Source organism: Ambystoma mexicanum, chromosome 6p (assembly GCF_040938575.1).
Source record: "Ambystoma mexicanum isolate Mex_15411 chromosome 6p, UKY_AmexF1_1, whole genome shotgun sequence".
NCBI lineage: Eukaryota > Metazoa > Chordata > Amphibia > Caudata > Ambystomatidae > Ambystoma > Ambystoma mexicanum.
In genome coordinates, this window is record NC_090935.1 from 13,255,529 (window position 1) to 13,279,749 (window position 24,221).

General features: G+C 51.1%; 1 protein-coding gene across 1 annotated transcript in view; it reads right to left on the reverse strand.

Annotated features, from left to right (window-relative positions):
- The window catches only part of CARD8 (caspase recruitment domain family member 8), a 917,106-nt gene that overhangs the window by 164,169 nt on the left and 728,716 nt on the right, over positions 1–24,221 (reverse strand). Inside the window, exon 8 of the mRNA XM_069626623.1 lies at positions 23,657–23,698. Within this exon, the coding sequence (XP_069482724.1) occupies positions 23,657–23,698 (42 nt within the window). The remainder of the gene's footprint in view (positions 1–23,656; positions 23,699–24,221) is intronic.

Here is a 24,221-nt window from a genome sequence, read left to right on the forward strand (position 1 = left end):
GTAAGGATGTGTGCAGACTTGACCTCACTGAGAAACTCAGCATTTCTGGAGGTCTACGATCCACCTGAAGTAAGGACGTGTGCAGACTTGACCTCACTGAGAAACTCAGCATCTCTGGAGGTCTACGATCCACCTGAAGTAAGGACATGTGCAGACTTGACCTCACTGAGAAACTCAGCATCTCCTGAAGCCTGCGATCCACCAGAAGTAAGGACATGTGCAGACTTGACCTCACTGAGAAACTCAGCATCTCTGGAGGCCTACGGTCCACCTGAAGTAAGGACATGTGCAGACTTGGCCTCACTGAGAAACTCAGCATCTCTGGAGGCCTACCATCCACCTGAAGTAAGGACATGTGCAGACTTGTCCTCACTGAGAAACTCAGCATCTCTGGAGGCGTACCATGCACCAAAAGTAAGGACATGTGCAGACTTGACCTCACTGAGAAACTCAGCATCTCTGGAGGCCTGCAATCCACCAGAAGTAAGGACGTGTGCAGACTTGACCTCACTGAGAAACTCAGCATCTCTGGAGGTCTACGATTCACCTGAAGTAAGGACGTGTGCAGACTTGACCTCACTGAGAAACCAGCATCTCTGGAGGTCTACGATCCACCTGAAGTAAGGACATGTGCAGACTTGACCTCACTGAGAAACTCAGCATCTCCAGAGGCCTACGATCCACCTGAAGTAAGGACATATGCAGACTTGGCCTCACTGAGAAACTCAGCATCTCTGGAGGCCTACCATCCACCTGAAGTGAGGACATGTGCAGACTTGACCTCACTGAGAAACTCAGCATCTATGGAGGCATACCATCCACCTGAAGTAAGGGCATGTGCAGACCTGACCTCACTGAGGAACTCAGCATCTCCAGAGGCCTGCGATCCACCAGAAGTAAGGACATGTGCAGACTTGACCTCACTGAGAAACTCAGCATCTCTGGAGGCCTACAATCCACCTGAAGTAAGGACATGTGTAGACTTGACCTCACTGAGAAACTCAGCATCTCTGGAGGCCTACGATCCACCAGAAGTAAGGACATGTGCAGACTTGACCTCACTGAGGAACTCAGCATTTCTGGAGGCCTACGATCCACCTTGAAGTAAGGACATGTGCAGACTTGACCTCATTGAGAAACTCAGCATCTCCTGAAGCCTGCGATCCACCAGAAGTAAGGACATGTGCAGACTTGACCTCACTGAGAAACTCAGCATCTCTGGAGGACTGCGATCCACCTGAAGTAAGGACATGTGCAGACTTGACCTCACTGAGAAACTCAGCATTTCCAGAGGCCTACGATCCACCTGAAGTAAGGACATGTGCAGACTTGGCCTAAGTGAGAAACTCAGCATCTCCGGAGGCCTACCATCCACCTGAAGTAAGGATATGTGCAGACTGGACCTTACTGAGAAACTCAGCATCTCTGGTGGCCTGCAATCCACCAGAAGTAAGGACGTGTGCAGACTTGACCTCACTGAGAAACTCAGCATCTCTGGAGGCCTGCAATCCACCAGAAGTAAGGACGTGTGCAGACTTGACCTCACTGAGAAACTCAGCATTTCTGGAGGTCTACGATCCACCTGAAGTAAGGACGTGTGCAGACTTGACCTCACTGAGAAACTCAGCATCTCTGGAGGTCTACGATCCACCTGAAGTAAGGACATGTGCAGACTTGATCTCACTGAGAAACTCAGCATCTCTGGAGGCCTACGGTCCACCTGAAGTAAGGACATGTGCAGACTTGGCCTCACTGAGAAACTCAGCATCTCTGGAGGCCTGCAATCCACCAGAAGTAAGGACGTGTGCAGACTTGACCTCACTGAGAAACTCAGCATCTCTGGAGGTCTACGATTCACCTGAAGTAAGGACGTGTGCAGACTTGACCTCACTGAGAAACCAGCATCTCTGGAGGTCTACGATCCACCTGAAGTAAGGACAGGTGCAGACTTGACCTCACTGAGAAACTCAGCATCTCCAGAGGCCTACGATCCACCTGAAGTAAGGTCATGTGCAGACTTGGCCTCACTGAGAAACTCAGCATCTCTGGAGGCCTACCATCCACCTGAAGTGAGGACTTGTGCAGACTTGACCTCACTGAGAAACTCAGCATCTATGGAGGCGTACCATCCACCTGAGGTAAGGACATGTGCAGACCTGACCTCACTGAGAAACTCAGCATCTCCAGAGGCCTGCGATCCACCAGAAGTAAGGACATGTGCAGACTTGACCTCACTGAGAAACTCAGCATCTCTGGAGGCCTACGATCCACCAGAAGTAAGGACATGTTCAGACTTGACCTCACTGAGAAACTCAGCATCTCTGGAGGCCTACCATCCACCTGAAGTGAGGACATGTGCAGACTTGACCTCACTGAGAAACTCAGCATCTATGGAGGCGTACCATCCACCTGAGGTAAGGACATGTGCAGACCTGACCTCACTGAGAAACTCAGCATCTCCAGAGGCCTGCGATCCACCAGAAGTAAGGACATGTGCAGACTTGACCTCACTGAGAAACTCAGCATCTCCTGAGGCCTGCGATCCACCAGAAGTAAGGACATGTGCAGACTCGACCTCACTGAGAAACTCAGCATCTCTGGAGGCCTACGATCCACCAGAAGTAAGGACATGTGCAGACTTGACCTCACTGAGAAACTCAGCATCTATGGAGGTGTACCATCCACCTGAAGTAAGGACAGGTGCAGACTTGACCTCACTGAGAAACTCAGCATCTCCAGAGGCCTGCGATCCACCAGAAGTAAGGACATGTGCAGACTTGACCTCACTGAGAAACTCAGCATCTCCTGAGGCCTGCGATCCACCAGAAGTAAGGACATGTGCAGACTTGACCTCACTGAGAAACTCAGCATCTCTGGAGGCCTACGATATACCCGAAGTAAGGACATGTGCAGACTTGACCTCACTGAGAAACTCAGCATCTCTGGAGGTCTACGATCCGCCAGAAGTAAGGACATGTTCAGACTTGACCTCACTGAGAAACTCAGCATCTCTGGAGGCCTGCCATCCACCTGAAGTAAGGACATGTGTAGACTTGACCTCACTGAGAAACTCAGCATCTCTGGAGGCGTACCATCCACCTGAAGTAAGGACATGTGCAGACTTGACCTCACTGAGAAACTCAGCATCTCTGGAGGCCTGCCATCCACCTGAAGTAAGGACATGTGCAGACTTGACCTCACTGAGAAACTCAGCATCTCTGGAGGCCTGCCATCCTCCTGAAGAAAGGACATGTGCAGACTTGCCCTCACTGAGAAACTCAGCATCTCTGGAGGCGTACCATCCACCTGAAGTAAGGACATGTGCAGACTTGACCTCACTGAGAAACTCAGCATCTCTGGAGGCCTGCCATCCACCTGAAGTAAGGACATGTGCAGACTTGACCTCACTGAGAAACTCAGCATCTCTGGAGGCCTGCCATCCTCCTGAAGAAAGGACATGTGCAGACTTGCCCTCACTGAGAAACTCAGCATCTCTGGAGGTCTACGATCCACCTGAAGTAAGGACATGTGCAGACTTGATCTCACTGAGAAACTCAGCATCTCTGGAGGCCTACGGTCCACCTGAAGTAAGGACATGTGCAGACTTGGCCTCACTGAGAAACTCAGCATCTCTGGAGGCCTGCAATCCACCAGAAGTAAGGACGTGTGCAGACTTGACCTCACTGAGAAACTCAGCATCTCTGGAGGTCTACGATCCACCTGAAGTAAGGACAGGTGCAGACTTGACCTCACTGAGAAACTCAGCATCTCCAGAGGCCTACGATCCACCTGAAGTAAGGACATGTGCAGACTTGGCCTCACTGAGAAACTCAGCATCTCTGGAGGCCTACCATCCACCTGAAGTGAGGACATGTGCAGACTTGACCTCACTGAGAAACTCAGCATCTATGGAGGCGTACCATCCACCTGAGGTAAGGACATGTGCAGACCTGACCTCACTGAGGAACTCAGCATCTCCAGAGGCCTGCGATCCACCAGAAGTAAGGACATGTGCAGACTTGACCTCACTGAGAAACTCAGCATCTCCTGAGGCCTGCGATCCACCAGAAGTAAGGACATGTGCAGACTTAACCTCACTGAGAAACTCAGCATCTCTGGAGGCCTACGATATACCCGAAGTAAGGACATGTGCAGACTTGACCTCACTGAGAAACTCAGCATCTCTGGAGGTCTACGATCCGCCAGAAGTAAGGACATGTTCAGACTTGACCTCACTGAGAAACTCAGCATCTCTGGAGGCCTGCCATCCACCTGAAGTAAGGACATGTGTACACTTGACCTCACTGAGAAACTCAGCATCTCTGGAGGCGTACCATCCACCTGAAGTAAGGACATGTGCAGACTTGACCTCACTGAGAAACTCAGCATCTCTGGAGGCCTGCCATCCACCTGAAGTAAGGACATGTGCAGACTTGACCTCACTGAGAAACTCAACATCTCTGGAGGCCTGCCATCCTCCTGAAGAAAGGACATGTGCAGACTTGCCCTCACTGAGAAACTCAGCATCTCTGGAGGCCTGCCATCCACCTGAGGTAAGGACATGTGCAGACCTGACCTCACTGAGGAACTCAGCATCTCCAGAGGCCTGCAATCCACCAGAAGTAAGGACATGTGCAGACTTGACCTCACTGAGAAACTCAGCATCTCCTGAGGCCTGCGATCCACCAGAAGTAAGGACATGTGCAGACTTAACCTCACTGAGAAACTCAGCATCTCTGGAGGCCTACGATATACCCGAAGTAAGGACATGTGCAGACTTGACCTCACTGAGAAACTCAGCATCTCTGGAGGTCTACGATCCGCCAGAAGTAAGGACATGTTCAGACTTGACCTCACTGAGAAACTCAGCATCTCTGGAGGCCTGCCATCCACCTGAAGTAAGGACATGTGTACACTTGACCTCACTGAGAAACTCAGCATCTCTGGAGGCGTACCATCCACCTGAAGTAAGGACATGTGCAGACTTGACCTCACTGAGAAACTCAGCATCTCTGGAGGCCTGCCATCCACCTGAAGTAAGGACATGTGCAGACTTGACCTCACTGAGAAACTCAACATCTCTGGAGGCCTGCCATCCTCCTGAAGAAAGGACATGTGCAGACTTGCCCTCACTGAGAAACTCAGCATCTCTGGAGGCCTGCCATCCACCTGAGGTAAGGACATGTGCAGACCTGACCTCACTGAGGAACTCAGCATCTCCAGAGGCCTGCGATCCACCAGAAGTAAGGACATGTGCAGACTTGACCTCACTGAGAAACCCAGCATCTCCTGAGGCCTGCGATCCACCAGAAGAAAGGACATGTGCAGACTTGCCCTCACTGAGAAACTCAGCATCTCTGGAGGCCTGCCATCCACCTGAGGTAAGGACATGTGCAGACCTGACCTCACTGAGGAACTCAGCATCTCCAGAGGCCTGCGATCCACCAGAAGTAAGGACATGTGCAGACTTGACCTCACTGAGAAACTCAGCATCTCCTGAGGCCTGCGATCCACCAGAAGTAAGGACATGTGCAGACTTAACCTCACTGAGAAACTCAGCATCTCTGGAGGCCTACGATATACCCGAAGTAAGGACATGTGCAGACTTGACCTCACTGAGAAACTCAGCATCTCTGGAGGTCTACGATCCGCCAGAAGTAAGGACATGTTCAGACTTGACCTCACTGAGAAACTCAGCATCTCTGGAGGCCTGCCATCCACCTGAAGTAAGGACATGTGTAGACTTGACCTCACTGAGAAACTCAGCATCTCTGGAGGCGTACCATCCACCTGAAGTAAGGACATGTGCAGACTTGACCTCACTGAGAAACTCAGCATCTCTGGAGGCCTGCCATCCACCTGAAGTAAGGACATGTGCAGACTTGACCTCACTGAGAAACTCAACATCTCTGGAGGCCTGCCATCCTCCTGAAGAAAGGACATGTGCAGACTTGCCCTCACTGAGAAACTCAGCATCTCTGGAGGCCTGCCATCCACCTGAAGTAAGGACATGTGCAGACTTGACCTCACAGAGAAACCCAGCATCTCTGGAGGCCTACAATCCACCAGAAGTATGGACATGTGAAGACTTGACCTCACTGAGAAACTCAGCATCTCTGGAGGCCTGCCATCCACCTGAAGTAAGGACATGTGCAAACTTGCCCTCACTGAGAAACTCAGCATCTCTGGAGGCCTACGATCCACCCGAAGTAAGGACATGTGCAGACTTGACCTCACTGAGAAACTCAGCATCTCTGGAGGCCTACGATCCACCCGAAGTAAGGACATGTGCAGACTTGACCTCACTGAGAAACTCAGCATCTCTGGAGGTCTACGATCCACCAAAAGTAAGGACATGTTCAGACTTGACCTCACTGAGAAACTCAGCATCTCTGGAGGCCTGCCATCCACCTGAAGAAAGGACATGTGTAGACTTGACCTCACTAAGATACTCAGCATCTCTGGAGGCGTACCATCCACCTGAAGTAAGGACATGTGCAGACTTGACCTCACTGAGAAACTCAGCATCTATGGAGGCGTACCATCCACCTGAGGTAAGGACATGTGCAGACCTGACCTCACTGAGAAACTCAGCATCTCCAGAGGCCTACGATCCACCTGAAGTAAGGACATGTGCAGACTTGGCCTCACTGAGAAACTCAGCATCTCTGGAGGCCTACCATCCACCTGAAGTGAGGACATGTGCAGACTTGACCTCACTGAGAAACTCAGCATCTATGGAGGCGTACCATCCACCTGAGGTAAGGACATGTGCAGACCTGACCTCACTGAGGAACTCAGCATCTCCAGAGGCCTGCGATCCACCAGAAGTAAGGACATGTGCAGACTTGACCTCACTGAGAAACTCAGCATCTCCTGAGGCCTGCGATCCACCAGAAGTAAGGACATGTGCAGACTTAACCTCACTGAGAAACTCAGCATCTCTGGAGGCCTACGATATACCCGAAGTAAGGACATGTGCAGACTTGACCTCACTGAGAAACTCAGCATCTCTGGAGGTCTACGATCCGCCAGAAGTAAGGACATGTTCAGACTTGACCTCACTGAGAAACTCAGCATCTCTGGAGGCCTGCCATCCACCTGAAGTAAGGACATGTGTACACTTGACCTCACTGAGAAACTCAGCATCTCTGGAGGCGTACCATCCACCTGAAGTAAGGACATGTGCAGACTTGACCTCACTGAGAAACTCAGCATCTCTGGAGGCCTGCCATCCACCTGAAGTAAGGACATGTGCAGACTTGACCTCACTGAGAAACTCAACATCTCTGGAGGCCTGCCATCCTCCTGAAGAAAGGACATGTGCAGACTTGCCCTCACTGAGAAACTCAGCATCTCTGGAGGCCTGCCATCCACCTGAGGTAAGGACATGTGCAGACCTGACCTCACTGAGGAACTCAGCATCTCCAGAGGCCTGCGATCCACCAGAAGTAAGGACATGTGCAGACTTGACCTCACTGAGAAACCCAGCATCTCCTGAGGCCTGCGATCCACCAGAAGAAAGGACATGTGCAGACTTGCCCTCACTGAGAAACTCAGCATCTCTGGAGGCCTGCCATCCACCTGAGGTAAGGACATGTGCAGACCTGACCTCACTGAGGAACTCAGCATCTCCAGAGGCCTGCAATCCACCAGAAGTAAGGACATGTGCAGACTTGACCTCACTGAGAAACTCAGCATCTCCTGAGGCCTGCGATCCACCAGAAGTAAGGACATGTGCAGACTTAACCTCACTGAGAAACTCAGCATCTCTGGAGGCCTACGATATACCCGAAGTAAGGACATGTGCAGACTTGACCTCACTGAGAAACTCAGCATCTCTGGAGGTCTACGATCCGCCAGAAGTAAGGACATGTTCAGACTTGACCTCACTGAGAAACTCAGCATCTCTGGAGGCCTGCCATCCACCTGAAGTAAGGACATGTGTAGACTTGACCTCACTGAGAAACTCAGCATCTCTGGAGGCGTACCATCCACCTGAAGTAAGGACATGTGCAGACTTGACCTCACTGAGAAACTCAGCATCTCTGGAGGCCTGCCATCCACCTGAAGTAAGGACATGTGCAGACTTGACCTCACTGAGAAACTCAACATCTCTGGAGGCCTGCCATCCTCCTGAAGAAAGGACATGTGCAGACTTGCCCTCACTGAGAAACTCAGCATCTCTGGAGGCCTGCCATCCACCTGAAGTAAGGACATGTGCAGACTTGACCTCAAAGAGAAACCCAGCATCTCTGGAGGCCTACAATCCACCAGAAGTATGGACATGTGAAGACTTGACCTCACTGAGAAACTCAGCATCTCTGGAGGCCTGCCATCCACCTGAAGTAAGGACATGTGCAAACTTGCCCTCACTGAGAAACTCAGCATCTCTGGAGGCCTACGATCCACCCGAAGTAAGGACATGTGCAGACTTGACCTCACTGAGAAACTCAGCATCTCTGGAGGCCTACGATCCACCCGAAGTAAGGACATGTGCAGACTTGACCTCACTGAGAAACTCAGCATCTCTGGAGGTCTACGATCCACCAAAAGTAAGGACATGTTCAGACTTGACCTCACTGAGAAACTCAGCATCTCTGGAGGCCTGCCATCCACCTGAAGAAAGGACATGTGTAGACTTGACCTCACTAAGATACTCAGCATCTCTGGAGGCGTACCATCCACCTGAAGTATGGACATGTGCAGACTTGACCTCACTGAAAAACTCAGCATCTCTGGAGGCCTGCCATCCACCTGAAGTAAGGACATGTGCAGACTTGACCTCACTGAGAAACTCAGCATCTCTGGAGGCCTGCCATCCACCTGAAGTAAGGACATGTGCAGACTTGCCCTCACTGAGAAACTCAGCATCTCTGGAGGCCTGCCATCCACCTGAAGTAAGGACGTGTTCAGACTTGACCTCACTGAGAAACTCAGCATCTCTGGAGGTCTACGATCCACCTGAAGTAAGGACATGTGCAGACTTGACCTCACTGAGAAACTCAGCATCTCCAGAGGCCTACGATCCACCTGAAGTAAGGACATGTGCAGACTTGGCCACACTGAGAAACTCAGCATCTCTGGAGGCCTACCATCCACCTGAAGTGAGGACATGTGCAGACTTGACCTCACTGAGAAACTCAGCATCTATGGAGGCGTACCATCCACCTGAAGTAAGGACATGTGCAGACCTGACCTCACTGAGGAACTCAGCATCTCCAGAGGCCTGCGATCCACCAGAAGTAAGGACATGTGCAGACTTGACCTCACTGAGAAACTCAGCATCTCCTGAGGCCTGCGATCCACCAGAAGTAAGGACATGTGCAGACTTGACCTCACTGAGAAACTCAGCATCTCTGGAGGCCTACGATATACCCGAAGTAAGGACATGTGCAGACTTGACCTCACTGAGCAACTCAGCATCTCTGGAGGTCTACGATCTGCCAGAAGTAAGGACATGTTCAGACTTGACCTCACTGAGAAACTCAGCATCTCTGGAGGCCTGCCATCCACCTGAAGTAAGGACATGTGTAGACTTGACCTCACTGAGAAACTCAGCATCTCTGGAGGCCTGCCATCCACCTGAAGTAAGGACATGTGTAGACTTGACCTCACTGAGAAACTCAGCATCTCTGGAGGTGTACCATCCACCTGAAGTAAGGACATGTGCAGGCTTGACCTCACTGAGAAACTCAGCATCTCTGGAGGCCTGCCATCCACCTGAAGTAAGGACATGTGCAGACTTGACCTCACTGAGAAACTCAGCATCTCTGGAGGCCTGCCATCCTCCTGAAGTAAGGACATGTGCAGACTTGCCCTCACTGAGAAACTCAGCATCTCTGGAGGCCTGCCATCCACCTGAAGTAAGGACATGTGCAGACTTGACCTCACAGAGAAACCCAGCATCTCTGGAGGCCTACAATCCACCAGAAGTATGGACATGTGAAGACTTGACCTCACTGAGAAACTCAGCATCTCTGGAGGCCTGCCATCCACCTGAAGTAAGACATGTGCAGACTTGCCTTCACTGAGAAACTCAGCATCTCTGGAGGCCTACGATCCACCCGAAGTAAGGACATGTGCAGACTTGACCTCACTGAGAAACTCAGCATCTCTGGAGGCCTACGATCCACCCGAAGTAAGGACATGTGCAGACTTGACTTCACTGAGAAACTCAGCATCTCTGGAGGTCTACGATCAACCAGAAGTAAGGACATGTTCAGACTTGACCTCACTGAGAAACTCAGCATCTCTGGAGGCCTGCCATCCACCTGAAGAAAGGACATGTGTAGACTTGACCTCACTGAGAAACTCAGCATCTCTGGAGGCGTACAATCCACCTGAAGTAAGGACATGTGCAGACTTGACCTCACTGAGAAACTCAGCATCTCTGGAGGCCTGCCATCCACCTGAAGTAAGGACATGTGCAGACTTGACCTCACTGAGAAACTCAGCATCTCTGGAGGCCTGCCAACCACCTGAAGTAAGGACATGTGCAGACTTGCCCTCACTGAGAAACTCAGCATCTCTGGAGGCCTGCGATCCACCTGAAGTAAGGACGTGTTCAGACTTGACCTCACTGAGAAACTCAGCATCTCTGGAGGTCTACGATCCACCTGAAGTAAGGACGTGTGCAGACTGGACCTCACTGAGAAACTCAGCATCTCTGGAGGCCTACGATCCACCAGAAGTAAGGACATGTGCAGACCTGACCTCACTGAGAAACTCATCATCTCTGGAGGCCTGCGATCCACCAGAAGTAAGGACATGTGCAGACTCGACCTCACTGAGAAACTCAGCATCTCTGGAGGCCTGCCATCCACCTGAAGTAAGGACATGTGCAGACTCGACCTCACAGAGAAACCCAGCATCTCTGGAGGCCTACAATCCACCAGAAGTATGGACATGTGAAGACTTGACCTCACTGAGAAACCCAGCATCTCTGGAGGCCTGCCATCCACCTGAAGTAAGGACATGTGCAGACTTGCCCTCAATGAGAAACTCAGCATCTCTGGAGGCCTGCCATCCACCTGAAGTAAGGACATGTGCAAACTTGCCCTCACTGAGAAACTCAGCATCTCTGGAGGCCTACGATCCACCCGAAGTAAGGACATGTGCAGACTTGACCTCACTGAGAAACTCAGCATCTCTGGAGGCCTACGATCCACCCGAAGTAAGGACATGTGCAGACCTGACCTCACTGAGAAACCCAGCATCTCTGGAGGCCTGCCATCCACCTGAAGTAAGGACATGTGCAGACTTGCCCTCAATGAGAAACTCAGCATCTCTGGAGGCTTACGATCCACCTGAAGTAAGGACATGTGCAGACGTGGCCTCACTGAGAAACTCAGCATCTCTGGAGGCCTACCATCCACCTGAAGTGAGGACATGTGCAGACTTGACCTCACTGAGAAACTCAGCATCTATGGAGGCGTACCATCCACCTGAAGTAAGGACATGTGCAGACCTGACCTCACTGAGGAACTCAGCATCTCCAGAGGCCTGCGATCCACCAGAAGTAAGGACATGTGCAGACCTGACCTCACTGAGAAACTCAGCATCTCCTGAGGTCTACGATCCACCTGAAGTAAGGACATGTGCAGACTTGGCCTCACTGAGAAACTCAGCATCTCTGGAGGCCTACCATCCACCTGAATTGAGGGCATGTGCAGACTTGACCTCACTGAGAAACTCAGCATCTATGGAGGCGTACCATCCACCAGAAGTAAGGGCATGTGCAGACCTGACCTCACTGAGGAACTCAGCATCTCCAGAGGCCTGCGATCCACCAGAAGTAAGGACATGTGCAGACTTGACCTCACTGAGAAACTCAGCATCTCTGGAGGCCTACGATCCACCTGAAGTAAGGACATGTGTAGACTTGACCTCACTGAGAAACTCAGCATCTCTGGAGGCCTACGATCCACCAGAAGTAAGGACATGTGCAGACTTGACCTCACTGAGAAACTCAGCATTTCTGGAGGCCTACGATCCACCTTGAAGTAAGGACATGTGCAGACTTGACCTCATTGAGAAACTCAGCATCTCCTGAAGCCTGCGATCCACCAGAAGTAAGGACATGTGCAGACTTGACCTCACTGAGAAACTCAGCATCTCTGGAGGACTGCGATCCACCTGAAGTAAGGACATGTGCAGACTTGGGCTAAGTGAGAAACTCAGCATCTCCGGAGGCCTACCATCCACCTGAAGTAAGGACATGTGCAGACTTGGGCTAAGTGAGAAACTCAGCATCTCCGGAGGCCTACGATCCACCTGAAGTAAGGACATGTGCAGACTTGGGCTAAGTGAGAAACTCAGCATCTCCGGAGGCCTACCATCCACCTGAAGTAAGGACATGTGCAGACTGGACCTTAGTGAGAAACTCAGCATCTCTGTAGGCCTGCAATCCACCAGAAGTAAGGACGTGTGCAGACTTGACCTCACTGAGAAACTCAGCATCTCTGGAGGCCTGCAATCCACCAGAAGTAAGGATGTGTGCAGACTTGACCTCACTGAGAAACTCAGCATTTCTGGAGGTCTACGATCCACCTGAAGTAAGGACGTGTGCAGACTTGACCTCACTGAGAAACTCAGCATCTCTGGAGGTCTACGATCCACCTGAAGTAAGGACATGTGCAGACTTGACCTCACTGAGAAACTCAGCATCTCCTGAAGCCTGCGATCCACCAGAAGTAAGGACATGTGCAGACTTGACCTCACTGAGAAACTCAGCATCTCTGGAGGCCTACGGTCCACCTGAAGTAAGGACATGTGCAGACTTGGCCTCACTGAGAAACTCAGCATCTCTGGAGGCCTACCATCCACCTGAAATAAGGACATGTGCAGACTTGTCCTCACTGAGAAACTCAGCATCTCTGGAGGCGTACCATCCACCAAAAGTAAGGACATGTGCAGACTTGACCTCACTGAGAAACTCAGCATCTCTGGAGGCCTGCAATCCACCAGAAGTAAGGACGTGTGCAGACTTGACCTCACTGAGAAACTCAGCATCTCTGGAGGTCTACGATCCACCTGAAGTAAGGACATGTGCAGACTTGACCTCACTGAGAAACTCAGCATCTCCTGAAGCCTGCGATCCACCAGAAGTAAGGACATGTGCAGACTTGACCTCACTGAGAAACTCAGCATCTCTGGAGGCCTACGGTCCACCTGAAGTAAGGACATGTGCAGACTTGGCCTCACTGAGAAACTCAGCATCTCTGGAGGCCTACCATCCACCTGAAGTAAGGACATGTGCAGACTTGTCCTCACTGAGAAACTCAGCATCTCTGGAGGCGTACCATCCACCAAAAGTAAGGACATGTGCAGACTTGACCTCACTGAGAAACTCAGCATCTCTGGAGGTCTACGATCCACCTGAAGTAAGGACATGTGCAGACTTGACCTCACTGAGAAACTCAGCATCTCCAGAGGCCTACGATCCACCTGAAGTAAGGACATGTGCAGACTTGGCCTCACTGAGAAACTCAGCATCTCTGGAGGCCTACCATCCACCAGAAGTAAGGACGTGTGCAGACTTGACCTCACTGAGAAACTCAGCATCTCTGGAGGCCTGCAATCCACCAGAAGTAAGGATGTGTGCAGACTTGACCTCACTGAGAAACTCAGCATTTCTGGAGGTCTACGATCCACCTGAAGTAAGGACGTGTGCAGACTTGACCTCACTGAGAAACTCAGCATCTCTGGAGGTCTACGATCCACCTGAAGTAAGGACATGTGCAGACTTGACCTCACTGAGAAACTCAGCATCTCCTGAAGCCTGCGATCCACCAGAAGTAAGGACATGTGCAGACTTGACCTCACTGAGAAACTCAGCATCTCTGGAGGCCTACGGTCCACCTGAAGTAAGGACATGTGCAGACTTGGCCTCACTGAGAAACTCAGCATCTCTGGAGGCCTACCATCCACCTGAAGTAAGGACATGTGCAGACTTGTCCTCACTGAGAAACTCAGCATCTCTGGAGGCGTACCATCCACCAAAAGTAAGGACATGTGCAGACTTGACCTCACTGAGAAACTCAGCATCTCTGGAGGCCTGCAATCCACCAGAAGTAAGGACGTGTGCAGACTTGACCTCACTGAGAAACTCAGCATCTCTGGAGGTCTACGATTCACCTGAAGTAAGGACGTGTGCAGACTTGACCTCACTGAGAAACCAGCATCTCTGGAGGTCTACGATCCACCTGAAGTAAGGACATGTGCAGACTTGACCTCACTGAGAAACTCAGCATCTCCAGAGGCCTACGATCCACCTGAAGTAAGGACATGTGCAGACTTGGCCTCACTGAGAAACTCAGCATCTCTGGAGGCCTACCATCCACCTGAAGTGAGGACATGTGCAGACTTGACCTCACTGAGAAACTCAGCATCTATGGAGGCATACCATCCACCTGAAGTAAGGGCATGTGCAGACCTGACCTCACTGAGGAACTCAGCATCTCCAGAGGCCTGCGATCCACCAGAAGTAAGGACATGTGCAGACTTGACCTCACTGAGAAACTCAGCATCTCTGGAGGCCTACAATCCACCTGAAGTAAGGACATGTGTAGACTTGACCTCACTGAGAAACTCAGCATCTCTGGAGGCCTACGATCCACCAGAAGTAAGGACATGTGCAGACTTGACCTCACTGAGGAACTCAGCATTTCTGGAGGCCTACGATCCACCTTGAAGTAAGGACATGTGCAGACTTGACCTCATTGAGAAACTCAGCATCTCCTGAAGCCTGCGATCCACCAGAAGTAAGGACATGTGCAGACTTGACCTCACTGAGAAACTCAGCATCTCTGGAGGACTGCGATCCACCTGAAGTAAGGACATGTGCAGACTTGACCTCACTGAGAAACTCAGCATTTCCAGAGGCCTACGATCCACCTGAAGTAAGGACATGTGCAGACTTGGCCTAAGTGAGAAACTCAGCATCTCCGGAGGCCTACCATCCACCTGAAGTAAGGATATGTGCAGACTGGACCTTACTGAGAAACTCAGCATCTCTGGTGGCCTGCAATCCACCAGAAGTAAGGACGTGTGCAGACTTGACCTCACTGAGAAACTCAGCATCTCTGGAGGCCTGCAATCCACCAGAAGTAAGGACGTGTGCAGACTTGACCTCACTGAGAAACTCAGCATTTCTGGAGGTCTACGATCCACCTGAAGTAAGGACGTGTGCAGACTTGACCTCACTGAGAACTCAGCATCTCTGGAGGTCTACGATCCACCTGAAGTAAGGACATGTGCAGACTTGATCTCACTGAGAAACTCAGCATCTCTGGAGGCCTACGGTCCACCTGAAGTAAGGACATGTGCAGACTTGGCCTCACTGAGAAACTCAGCATCTCTGGAGGCCTGCAATCCACCAGAAGTAAGCACGTGTGCAGACTTGACCTCACTGAGAAACTCAGCATCTCTGGAGGTCTACGATTCACCTGAAGTAAGGACGTGTGCAGACTTGACCTCACTGAGAAACCAGCATCTCTGGAGGTCTACGATCCACCTGAAGTAAGGACAGGTGCAGACTTGACCTCACTGAGAAACTCAGCATCTCCAGAGGCCTACGATCCACCTGAAGTAAGGACATGTGCAGACTTGGCCTCACTGAGAAACTCAGCATCTCTGGAGGCCTACCATCCACCTGAAGTGAGGACATGTGCAGACTTGACCTCACTGAGAAACACAGCATCTATGGAGGCGTACCATCCACCTGAGGTAAGGACATGTGCAGACCTGACCTCACTGAGAAACTCAGCATCTCCAGAGGCCTGCGATCCACCAGAAGTAAGGACATGTGCAGACTTGACCTCACTGAGAAACTCAGCATCTCTGGAGGCCTACGATCCACCAGAAGTAAGGACATGTTCAGACTTGACCTCACTGAGAAACTCAGCATCTCTGGAGGCCTACCATCCACCTGAAGTGAGGACATGTGCAGACTTGACCTCACTGAGAAACTCAGCATCTATGGAGGCGTACCATCCACCTGAGGTAAGGACATGTGCAGACCTGACCTCACTGAGAAACTCAGCATCTCCAGAGGCCTGCGATCCACCAGAAGTAAGGACATGTGCAGACTTGACCTCACTGAGAAACTCAGCATCTCCTGAGGCCTGCGTTCCACCAGAAGTAAGGACATGTGCAGACTCGACCTCACTGAGAAACTCAGCATCTCTGGAGGCCTACGATCCACCAGAAGTAAGGACATGTGCAGACTTGACCTCACTGAGAAACTCAGCATCTATGGAGGTGTACCATCCACCTGAAGTAAGGACAGGTGCAGACTTGACCTCACTGAGAAACTCAGCATCTCCAGAGGCCTGCGATCCACCAGAAGTAAGGACATGTGCAGACTTGACCTCACTGAGAAACTCAGCATCTCCTGAGGCCTGCGATCCACCAGAAGTAAGGACATGTGCAGACTTGACCTCACTGAGAAACTCAGCATCTCTGGAGGCCTACGATATACCCGAAGTAAGGACATGTGCAGACTTGACCTCACTGAGAAACTCAGCATCTCTGGAGGTCTACGATCCGCCAGAAGTAAGGACATGTTCAGACTTGACCTCACTGAGAAACTCAGCATCTCTGGAGGCCTGCCATCCACCTGAAGTAAGGACATGTGTAGACTTGACCTCACTGAGAAACTCAGCATCTCTGGAGGCGTACCATCCACCTGAAGTAAGGACATGTGCAGACTTGACCTCACTGAGAAACTCAGCATCTCTGGAGGCCTGCCATCCACCTGAAGTAAGGACATGTGCAGACTTGACCTCACTGAGAAACTCAGCATCTCTGGAGGCCTGCCATCCTCCTGAAGAAAGGACATGTGCAGACTTGCCCTCACTGAGAAACTCAGCATCTCTGGAGGCGTACCATCCACCTGAAGTAAGGACATGTGCAGACTTGACCTCACTGAGAAACTCAGCATCTCTGGAGGCCTGCCATCCACCTGAAGTAAGGACATGTGCAGACTTGACCTCACTGAGAAACTCAGCATCTCTGGAGGCCTGCCATCCTCCTGAAAGGACATGTGCAGACTTGCCCTCACTGAGAAACTCAGCATCTCTGGAGGTCTACGATCCACCTGAAGTAAGGACATGTGCAGACTTGATCTCACTGAGAAACTCAGCATCTCTGGAGGCCTACGGTCCACCTGAAGTAAGGACATGTGCAGACTTGGCCTCACTGAGAAACTCAGCATCTCTGGAGGCCTGCAATCCACCAGAAGTAAGGACGTGTGCAGACTTGACCTCACTGAGAAACTCAGCATCTCTGGAGGTCTACGATCCACCTGAAGTAAGGACAGGTGCAGACTTGACCTCACTGAGAAACTCAGCATCTCCAGAGGCCTACGATCCACCTGAAGTAAGGACATGTGCAGACTTGGCCTCACTGAGAAACTCAGCATCTCTGGAGGCCTACCATCCACCTGAAGTGAGGACATGTGCAGACTTGACCTCACTGAGAAACTCAGCATCTATGGAGGCGTACCATCCACCTGAGGTAAGGACATGTGCAGACCTGACCTCACTGAGGAACTCAGCATCTCCAGAGGCCTGCGATCCACCAGAAGTAAGGACATGTGCAGACTTGACCTCACTGAGAAACTCAGCATCTCCTGAGGCCTGCGATCCACCAGAAGTAAGGACATGTGCAGACTTAACCTCACTGAGAAACTCAGCATCTCTGGAGGCCTACGATATACCCGAAGTAAGGACATGTGCAGACTTGACCTCACTGAGAAACTCAGCATCTCTGGAGGTCTACGATCCGCCAGAAGTAAGGACATGTTCAGACTTGACCTCACTGAGAAACTCAGCATCTCTGGAGGCCTGCCATCCACCTGAAGTAAGGACATGTGTAGACTTGACCTCACTGAGAAACTCAGCATCTCTGGAGGCGTACCATCCACCTGAAGTAAGGACATGTGCAGACTTGTCCTCACTGAGAAACTCAGCATCTCTGGAGGCCTGCCATCCACCTGAAGTAAGGACATGTGCAGACTTGCCCTCACTGAGAAACTCAGCATCTCTGGAGGCCTGCCATCCACCTGAAGTAAGGACATGTGCAGACTTGACCTCACAGAGAAACCCAGCATCTCTGGAGGCCTACAATCCACCAGAAGTATGGACATGTGAAGACTTGACCTCACTGAGAAACTCAGCATCTCTGGAGGCCTGCCATCCACCTGAAGTAAGGACATGTGCAAACTTGCCCTCACTGAGAAACTCAGCATCTCTGGAGGCCTACGATCCACCCGAAGTAAGGACATGTGCAGACTTGACCTCACTGAGAAACTCAGCATCTCTGGAGGCCTACGATCCACCCGAAGTAAGGACATGTGCAGACTTGACCTCACTGAGAAACTCAGCATCTTTGGAGGTCTACGATCCACCAAAAGTAAGGACATGTTCAGACTTGACCTCACTGAGAAACTCAGCATCTCTGGAGGCCTGCCATCCACCTGAAGAAAGGACATGTGTAGACTTGACCTCACTAAGATACTCAGCATCTCTGGAGGCGTACCATCCACCTGAAGTAAGGACATGTGCAGACTTGACCTCACTGAGAAACTCAGCATCTCTGGAGGCCTGCCATCCACCTGAAGTAAGGACATGTGCAGACTTGACCTCACTGAGAAACTCAGCATCTCTGGAGGCCTGCCATCCACCTGAAGTAAGGACATGTGCAGACTTGCCCTCACTGAGAAACTCAGCATCTCTGGAGGCCTGCCATCCACCTGAAGTAAGGACGTGTTCAGACTTGACCTCACTGAGAAACTCAGCATCTCTGGAGGTCTACGATCCACCTGAAGTAAGGACATGTGCAGACTTGACCTCACTGAGAAACTCAGCATCTCCAGAGGCCTACGATCCACCTGAAGTAAGGACATGTGCAGACTTGGCCTCACTGAGAAACTCAGCATCTCTGGAGGCCTACCATCCACCTGAAGTGAGGACATGTGCAGACTTGACCTCACTGAGAAACTCAGCATCTATGGAGGCGTACCATCCACCTGAAGTAAGGACATGTGCAGACCTGACCTCACTGAGGAACTCAGCATCTCCAGAGGCCTGCGATCCACCAGAAGTAAGGACATGTGCAGACGTGACCTCACTGAGAAACTCAGCATCTCCTGAGGCCTGCGATCCACCAGAAGTAAGGACATGTGCAGACTTGACCTCACTGAGAAACTCAGCATCTCTGGAGGCCTACGATATACCCGAAGTAAGGACATGTGCAGACTTGACCTCACTGAGCAACTCAGCATCTCTGGAGGTCTACGATCTGCCAGAAGTAAGGACATGTTCAGACTTGACCTCACTGAGAAACTCAGCATCTCTGGAGGCCTGCCATCCACCTGAAGTAAGGACATGTGTAGACTTGACCTCACTGAGAAACTCAGCATCTCTGGAGGCCTGCCATCCACCTGAAGTAAGGACATGTGTAGACTTGACCTCACTGAGAAACTCAGCATCTCTGGAGGCGTACCATCCACCTGAAGTAAGGACATGTGCAGACTTGACCTCACTGAGAAACTCAGCATCTCTGGAGGCCTGCCATCCACCTGAAGTAAGGACATGTGCAGACTTGACCTCACTGAGAAAGTCAGCATCTCTGGAGGCCTGCCATCCTCCTGAAGTAAGGACATGTGCAGACTTGCCCTCACTGAGAAACTCAGCATCTCTGGAGGCCTGCCATCCACCTGAAGTAAGGACATGTGCAGACTTGACCTCACAGAGAAACCCAGCATCTCTGGAGGCCTACAATCCACCAGAAGTATGGACATGTGAAGACTTGACCTCACTGAGAAACTCAGCATCTCTGGAGGCCTGCCATCCACCTGAAGTAAGGACATGTGCAGACTTGCCTTCACTGAGAAACTCAGCATCTCTGGAGGTCTACGATCCACCAGAAGTAAGGACATGTTCAGACTTGACCTCACTGAGAAACTCAGCATCTCTGGAGGCCTGCCATCCACCTGAAGAAAGGACATGTGTAGACTTGACCTCACTGAGAAACTCAGCATCTCTGGAGGCGTACCATCCACCTGAAGTAAGGACATGTGCAGACTTGACCTCACTGAGAAACTCAGCATCTCTGGAGGCCTGCCATCCACCTGAAGTAAGGACATGTGCAGACTTGACCTCACTGAGAAACTCAGCATCTCTGGAGGCCTGCCATCCACCTGAAGTAAGGACATGTGCAGACTTGCCCTCACTGAGAAACTCAGCATCTCTGGAGGCCTGCGATCCACCTGAAGTAAGGACGTGTTCAGACTTGACCTCACTGAGAAACTCAGCATCTCTGGAGGTCTACGATCCACCTGAAGTAAGGACGTGTGCAGACTGGACCTCACTGAGAAACTCAGCATCTCTGGAGGCCTACGATCCACCAGAAGTAAGGACATGTGCAGACTCGACCTCACTGAGAAACTCAGCATCTCTGGAGGCCTGCCATCCACCTGAAGTAAGGACATGTGCAGACTCGACCTCACAGAGAAACCCAGCATCTCTGGAGGCCTACAATCCACCAGAAGTATGGACATGTGAAGACTTGACCTCACTGAGAAACCCAGCATCTCTGGAGGCCTGCCATCCACCTGAAGTAAGGACATGTGCAAACTTGCCCTCACTGAGAAACTCAGCATCTCTGGAGGCGTACCATCCACCTGAAGTAAGGACATGTGCAGACTTGACCTCACTGAGAAACTCAGCATCTCAGGAGGCCTGCCAACCACCTGAAGTAAGGACATGTGCAGACTTGCCCTCAATGAGAAACTCAGCATCTCTGGAGGCCTGCCATCCACCTGAAGTAAGGACATGTTCAGACTTGACTTCACTGAGAAACTCAGCATCTCTGGAGGTCTACGATCCACCTGAAGTAAGGACGTGTGCAGACTGGACCTCACTGAGAAACTCAGCATCTCTGGAGGCCTACGATCCACCAGAAGTAAGAACATGTGCAGACTCGACCTCACTGAGAAACTCAGCATCTCTGGAGGCCTGCGATCCACCAGAAGTAAGGATGTGTGCAGACTCTACCTCACTGAGAAACTCAGCATCTCTGGAGGTCTACGATCCACCTGAAGTAAGGACGTGTGCAGACTGGACCTCACTGAGAAACTCAGCATCTCTGGAGGCCTACGATCCACCAGAAGTAAGAACATGTGCAGACTCGACCTCACTGAGAAACTCAGCATCTCTGGAGGCCTGCGATCCACCAGAAGTAAGGATGTGTGCAGACTCTACCTCACTGAGAAACTCAGCATCTCTGGAGGCCTACGAACCACCAGAAGTAAGGACTTGTGCAGACTTGACCTCACTGCGAAACTCAGCATCTCTGGAGGCCTACGATCCACCTGAAGTTAGGACATGTGCAGACTTGATCTCACTGAGAAACTCAGCATCTCCTGAGGCCTGCGATCCACCAGAAGTAAGGACATGTGCAGACTTGACCTCATTGAGAAACTCAGCATCTCTGGAGGCCTACGATCCACCTGAAGTAAGGACATGTGCAGGCTTGCCCTCACTGAGAAACTCAGCATCTCTGGAGACCTGCCATCCACCTGAAGTAAGGACATGTTCAGACCTGACCTCACTGAGAAACTCAGCATCTCTGGAGGTCTACGATCCACCTGAAGTAAGGACGTGTGCAGACTTGACCTCACTGAGAAACTCAGCATCTCTGGAAGCCTACGATCCACCAGAAGTAAGGACATGTTCAGACTTGACCTCACTGAGAAACTCAGCATCTCTGGAGGCCTGCCATCCACCTGAAGTAAGGAGATGTGCAGACTTGCCCTCAATGAGAAACTCAGCATCTCTGGAGGCCTGCGATCCACCAGAAGTTAGGATGTGTGCAGACTCTACCTCACTGAGAAACTCAGCATCTCTGGAGGCCTACGAACCACCAGAAGTAAGGACTTGTGCAGACTTGACCTCACTGAGAAACTCAGCATCTCTGGAGGCCTACGATCCACCTGAAGTTAGGACATGTGCAGACTTGACCTCACTGAGAAACTCAGCATCTCCTGAGGCCTGCGATCCACCAGAAGTAAGGACATGTGCAGACTTGACCTCATTGAGAAACTTAGCATCTCTGGAGGCCTACGATCCACCTGAAGTAAGGACATGTGCAGACTTGCCCTCACTGAGAAACTCAGCATCTCTGGAGACCTGCCATCCACCTGAAGTAAGGACATGTTCAGACTTGACCTCACTGAGAAACTCAGCATCTCTGGAGGCCTACGAACCACCAGAAGTAAGGACTTGTGCAGACTTGACCTCACTGAGAAACTCAGCATCTCTGGAGGCCTACGATCCACCTGAAGTTAGGACATGTGCAGACTTGACCTCACTGAGAAACTCAGCATCTCCTGAGGCCTGCGATCCACCAGAAGTAAGGACATGTGAAGACTTGACCTCATTGAGAAACTCAGCATCTCTGGAGGCCTACGATCCACCTGAAGTAAGGACATGCGCAGACTTGACCTCACTGAGAAACTCAGCATCTCTGGAGGCCTACGATCCACCAGAAGTAAGGACATGTGCAGACCTGACCTCACTGAGAAACTCATCATCTCTGGAGGCCTACGATCCACCAGAAGTAAGGACATGTGCAGACTCGACCTCACTGAGAAACTCAGCATCTCTGGAGGCCTACGATCCACCAGAAGTAAGGACATGTTCAGACTTGACCTCACTGAGAAACTCAGCATCTCTGGAGGCCTGCCATCCACCTGCCAGTGCATTAAGGCAAGAACCAGAAGATAGTTTTCACTGTCTATGTCCACATGACTCTGGAACCTCCTCCCCATCAACATCAGACTCACCCCCTCGCTTCTACATTTCAGGAATGGGCTTAAGACCCCACACTTCGAGGAATGGTTCCTCCTTAACACCTATGTCCACGCACTCTCCACTCCCAACTAACGTGAGACTGGGCCATCGGATCTCCCTTGTTTCCTCCACTGGTTGCGTGCAGGCTCCTTGCTGCCAATTGCTCACCCTGCCCCTCGTCCGTTACTAACTCCCCTGATGTTAGTTCTCCCCTCTCTTGCCTGAATTCCTTGCGATCTGCTTCCCAGTATGACATGTAAAGCACTCTGTTGCCTCCTGCCTCCAATGAGTACTGTTCAGAAGTCCACTGCCTTTTCTCATCCTTCCATTGATAAGCTTGTGTCTGTGTCGATATAATAGCATCAAGACTTTGGGCCTAATTCACAGAATCATTTTATAATGGCACATTCCCATAGGACAAAGGTCTGTGAATCAGGCCCTTTGTGTGGCCTAAAAAATCTTCACTCTGGGCACATTCTGTACGCCGGCTGATAGAAGGTGACATGAATTAGCATCATCCCCACTCGCATTCTGAGTTTTGCAGGATATTTGATTTCTCCGGATGTTTAGAGCACTTCACACCTTTCATGACCAACCAGTAAGAGACTTTCTGACCCAACACACACCTGCGGCAGAATAACAGACTTGCTAGTGGTGCATCTTTACTGCACCAGGATCAGAATTCCAGGGGACATCAGGAAGACATGTTGAGCAGTTACCAGATAAAACTCAAATGTATTGGGGTTTGATAACACACTATGTAACAAAAAGTTTTATTAAAATCTAATTATACTCACTGGGCTCCATTAGACCAGGATTCCTGTCCAAAGAAATGTCACCTGAAAGGAGAAATGAAAAACCTGAGTCCAAAATGTTGCTTGAATGTGCTAAAATGTTCATGTACACATGACCACTTGTGCCCATGCTACACCCCGTGCAACTACACATTTACCCCAGGTAGAAATGATGCTGAATTTTCCACTGTTTAGAAATAAGCTCAACCTGTGGAGGATAATGTACTGACACACCCTTCGGAGCCAAATTGCAGCCGTCCCCATAACACCAAATCTGCCGGGGAAGTAAGGCAGCAAATGTGGTAACTCCCCATCCCCGTGGAGTCCACGGGAATGGGTTCATGGAAGCACAGGCACCATTGTTAACAGTGCCAGTGCTTCCGTGACAACTCTGCAGGCGGGTGCCATCGCACCCAGCTGGTCAGACGTGCCCGGTGTAACGGCCCATGACTGCAGAGACAGAGTTTGGTGGTCCGGAATGGGTACAGGTACAGGTATGGGTCCGGAATGGGTACAGGTACAGGTACGTTACTATCGGCACCCTTATTTACGGGCCGCCACACTGAGG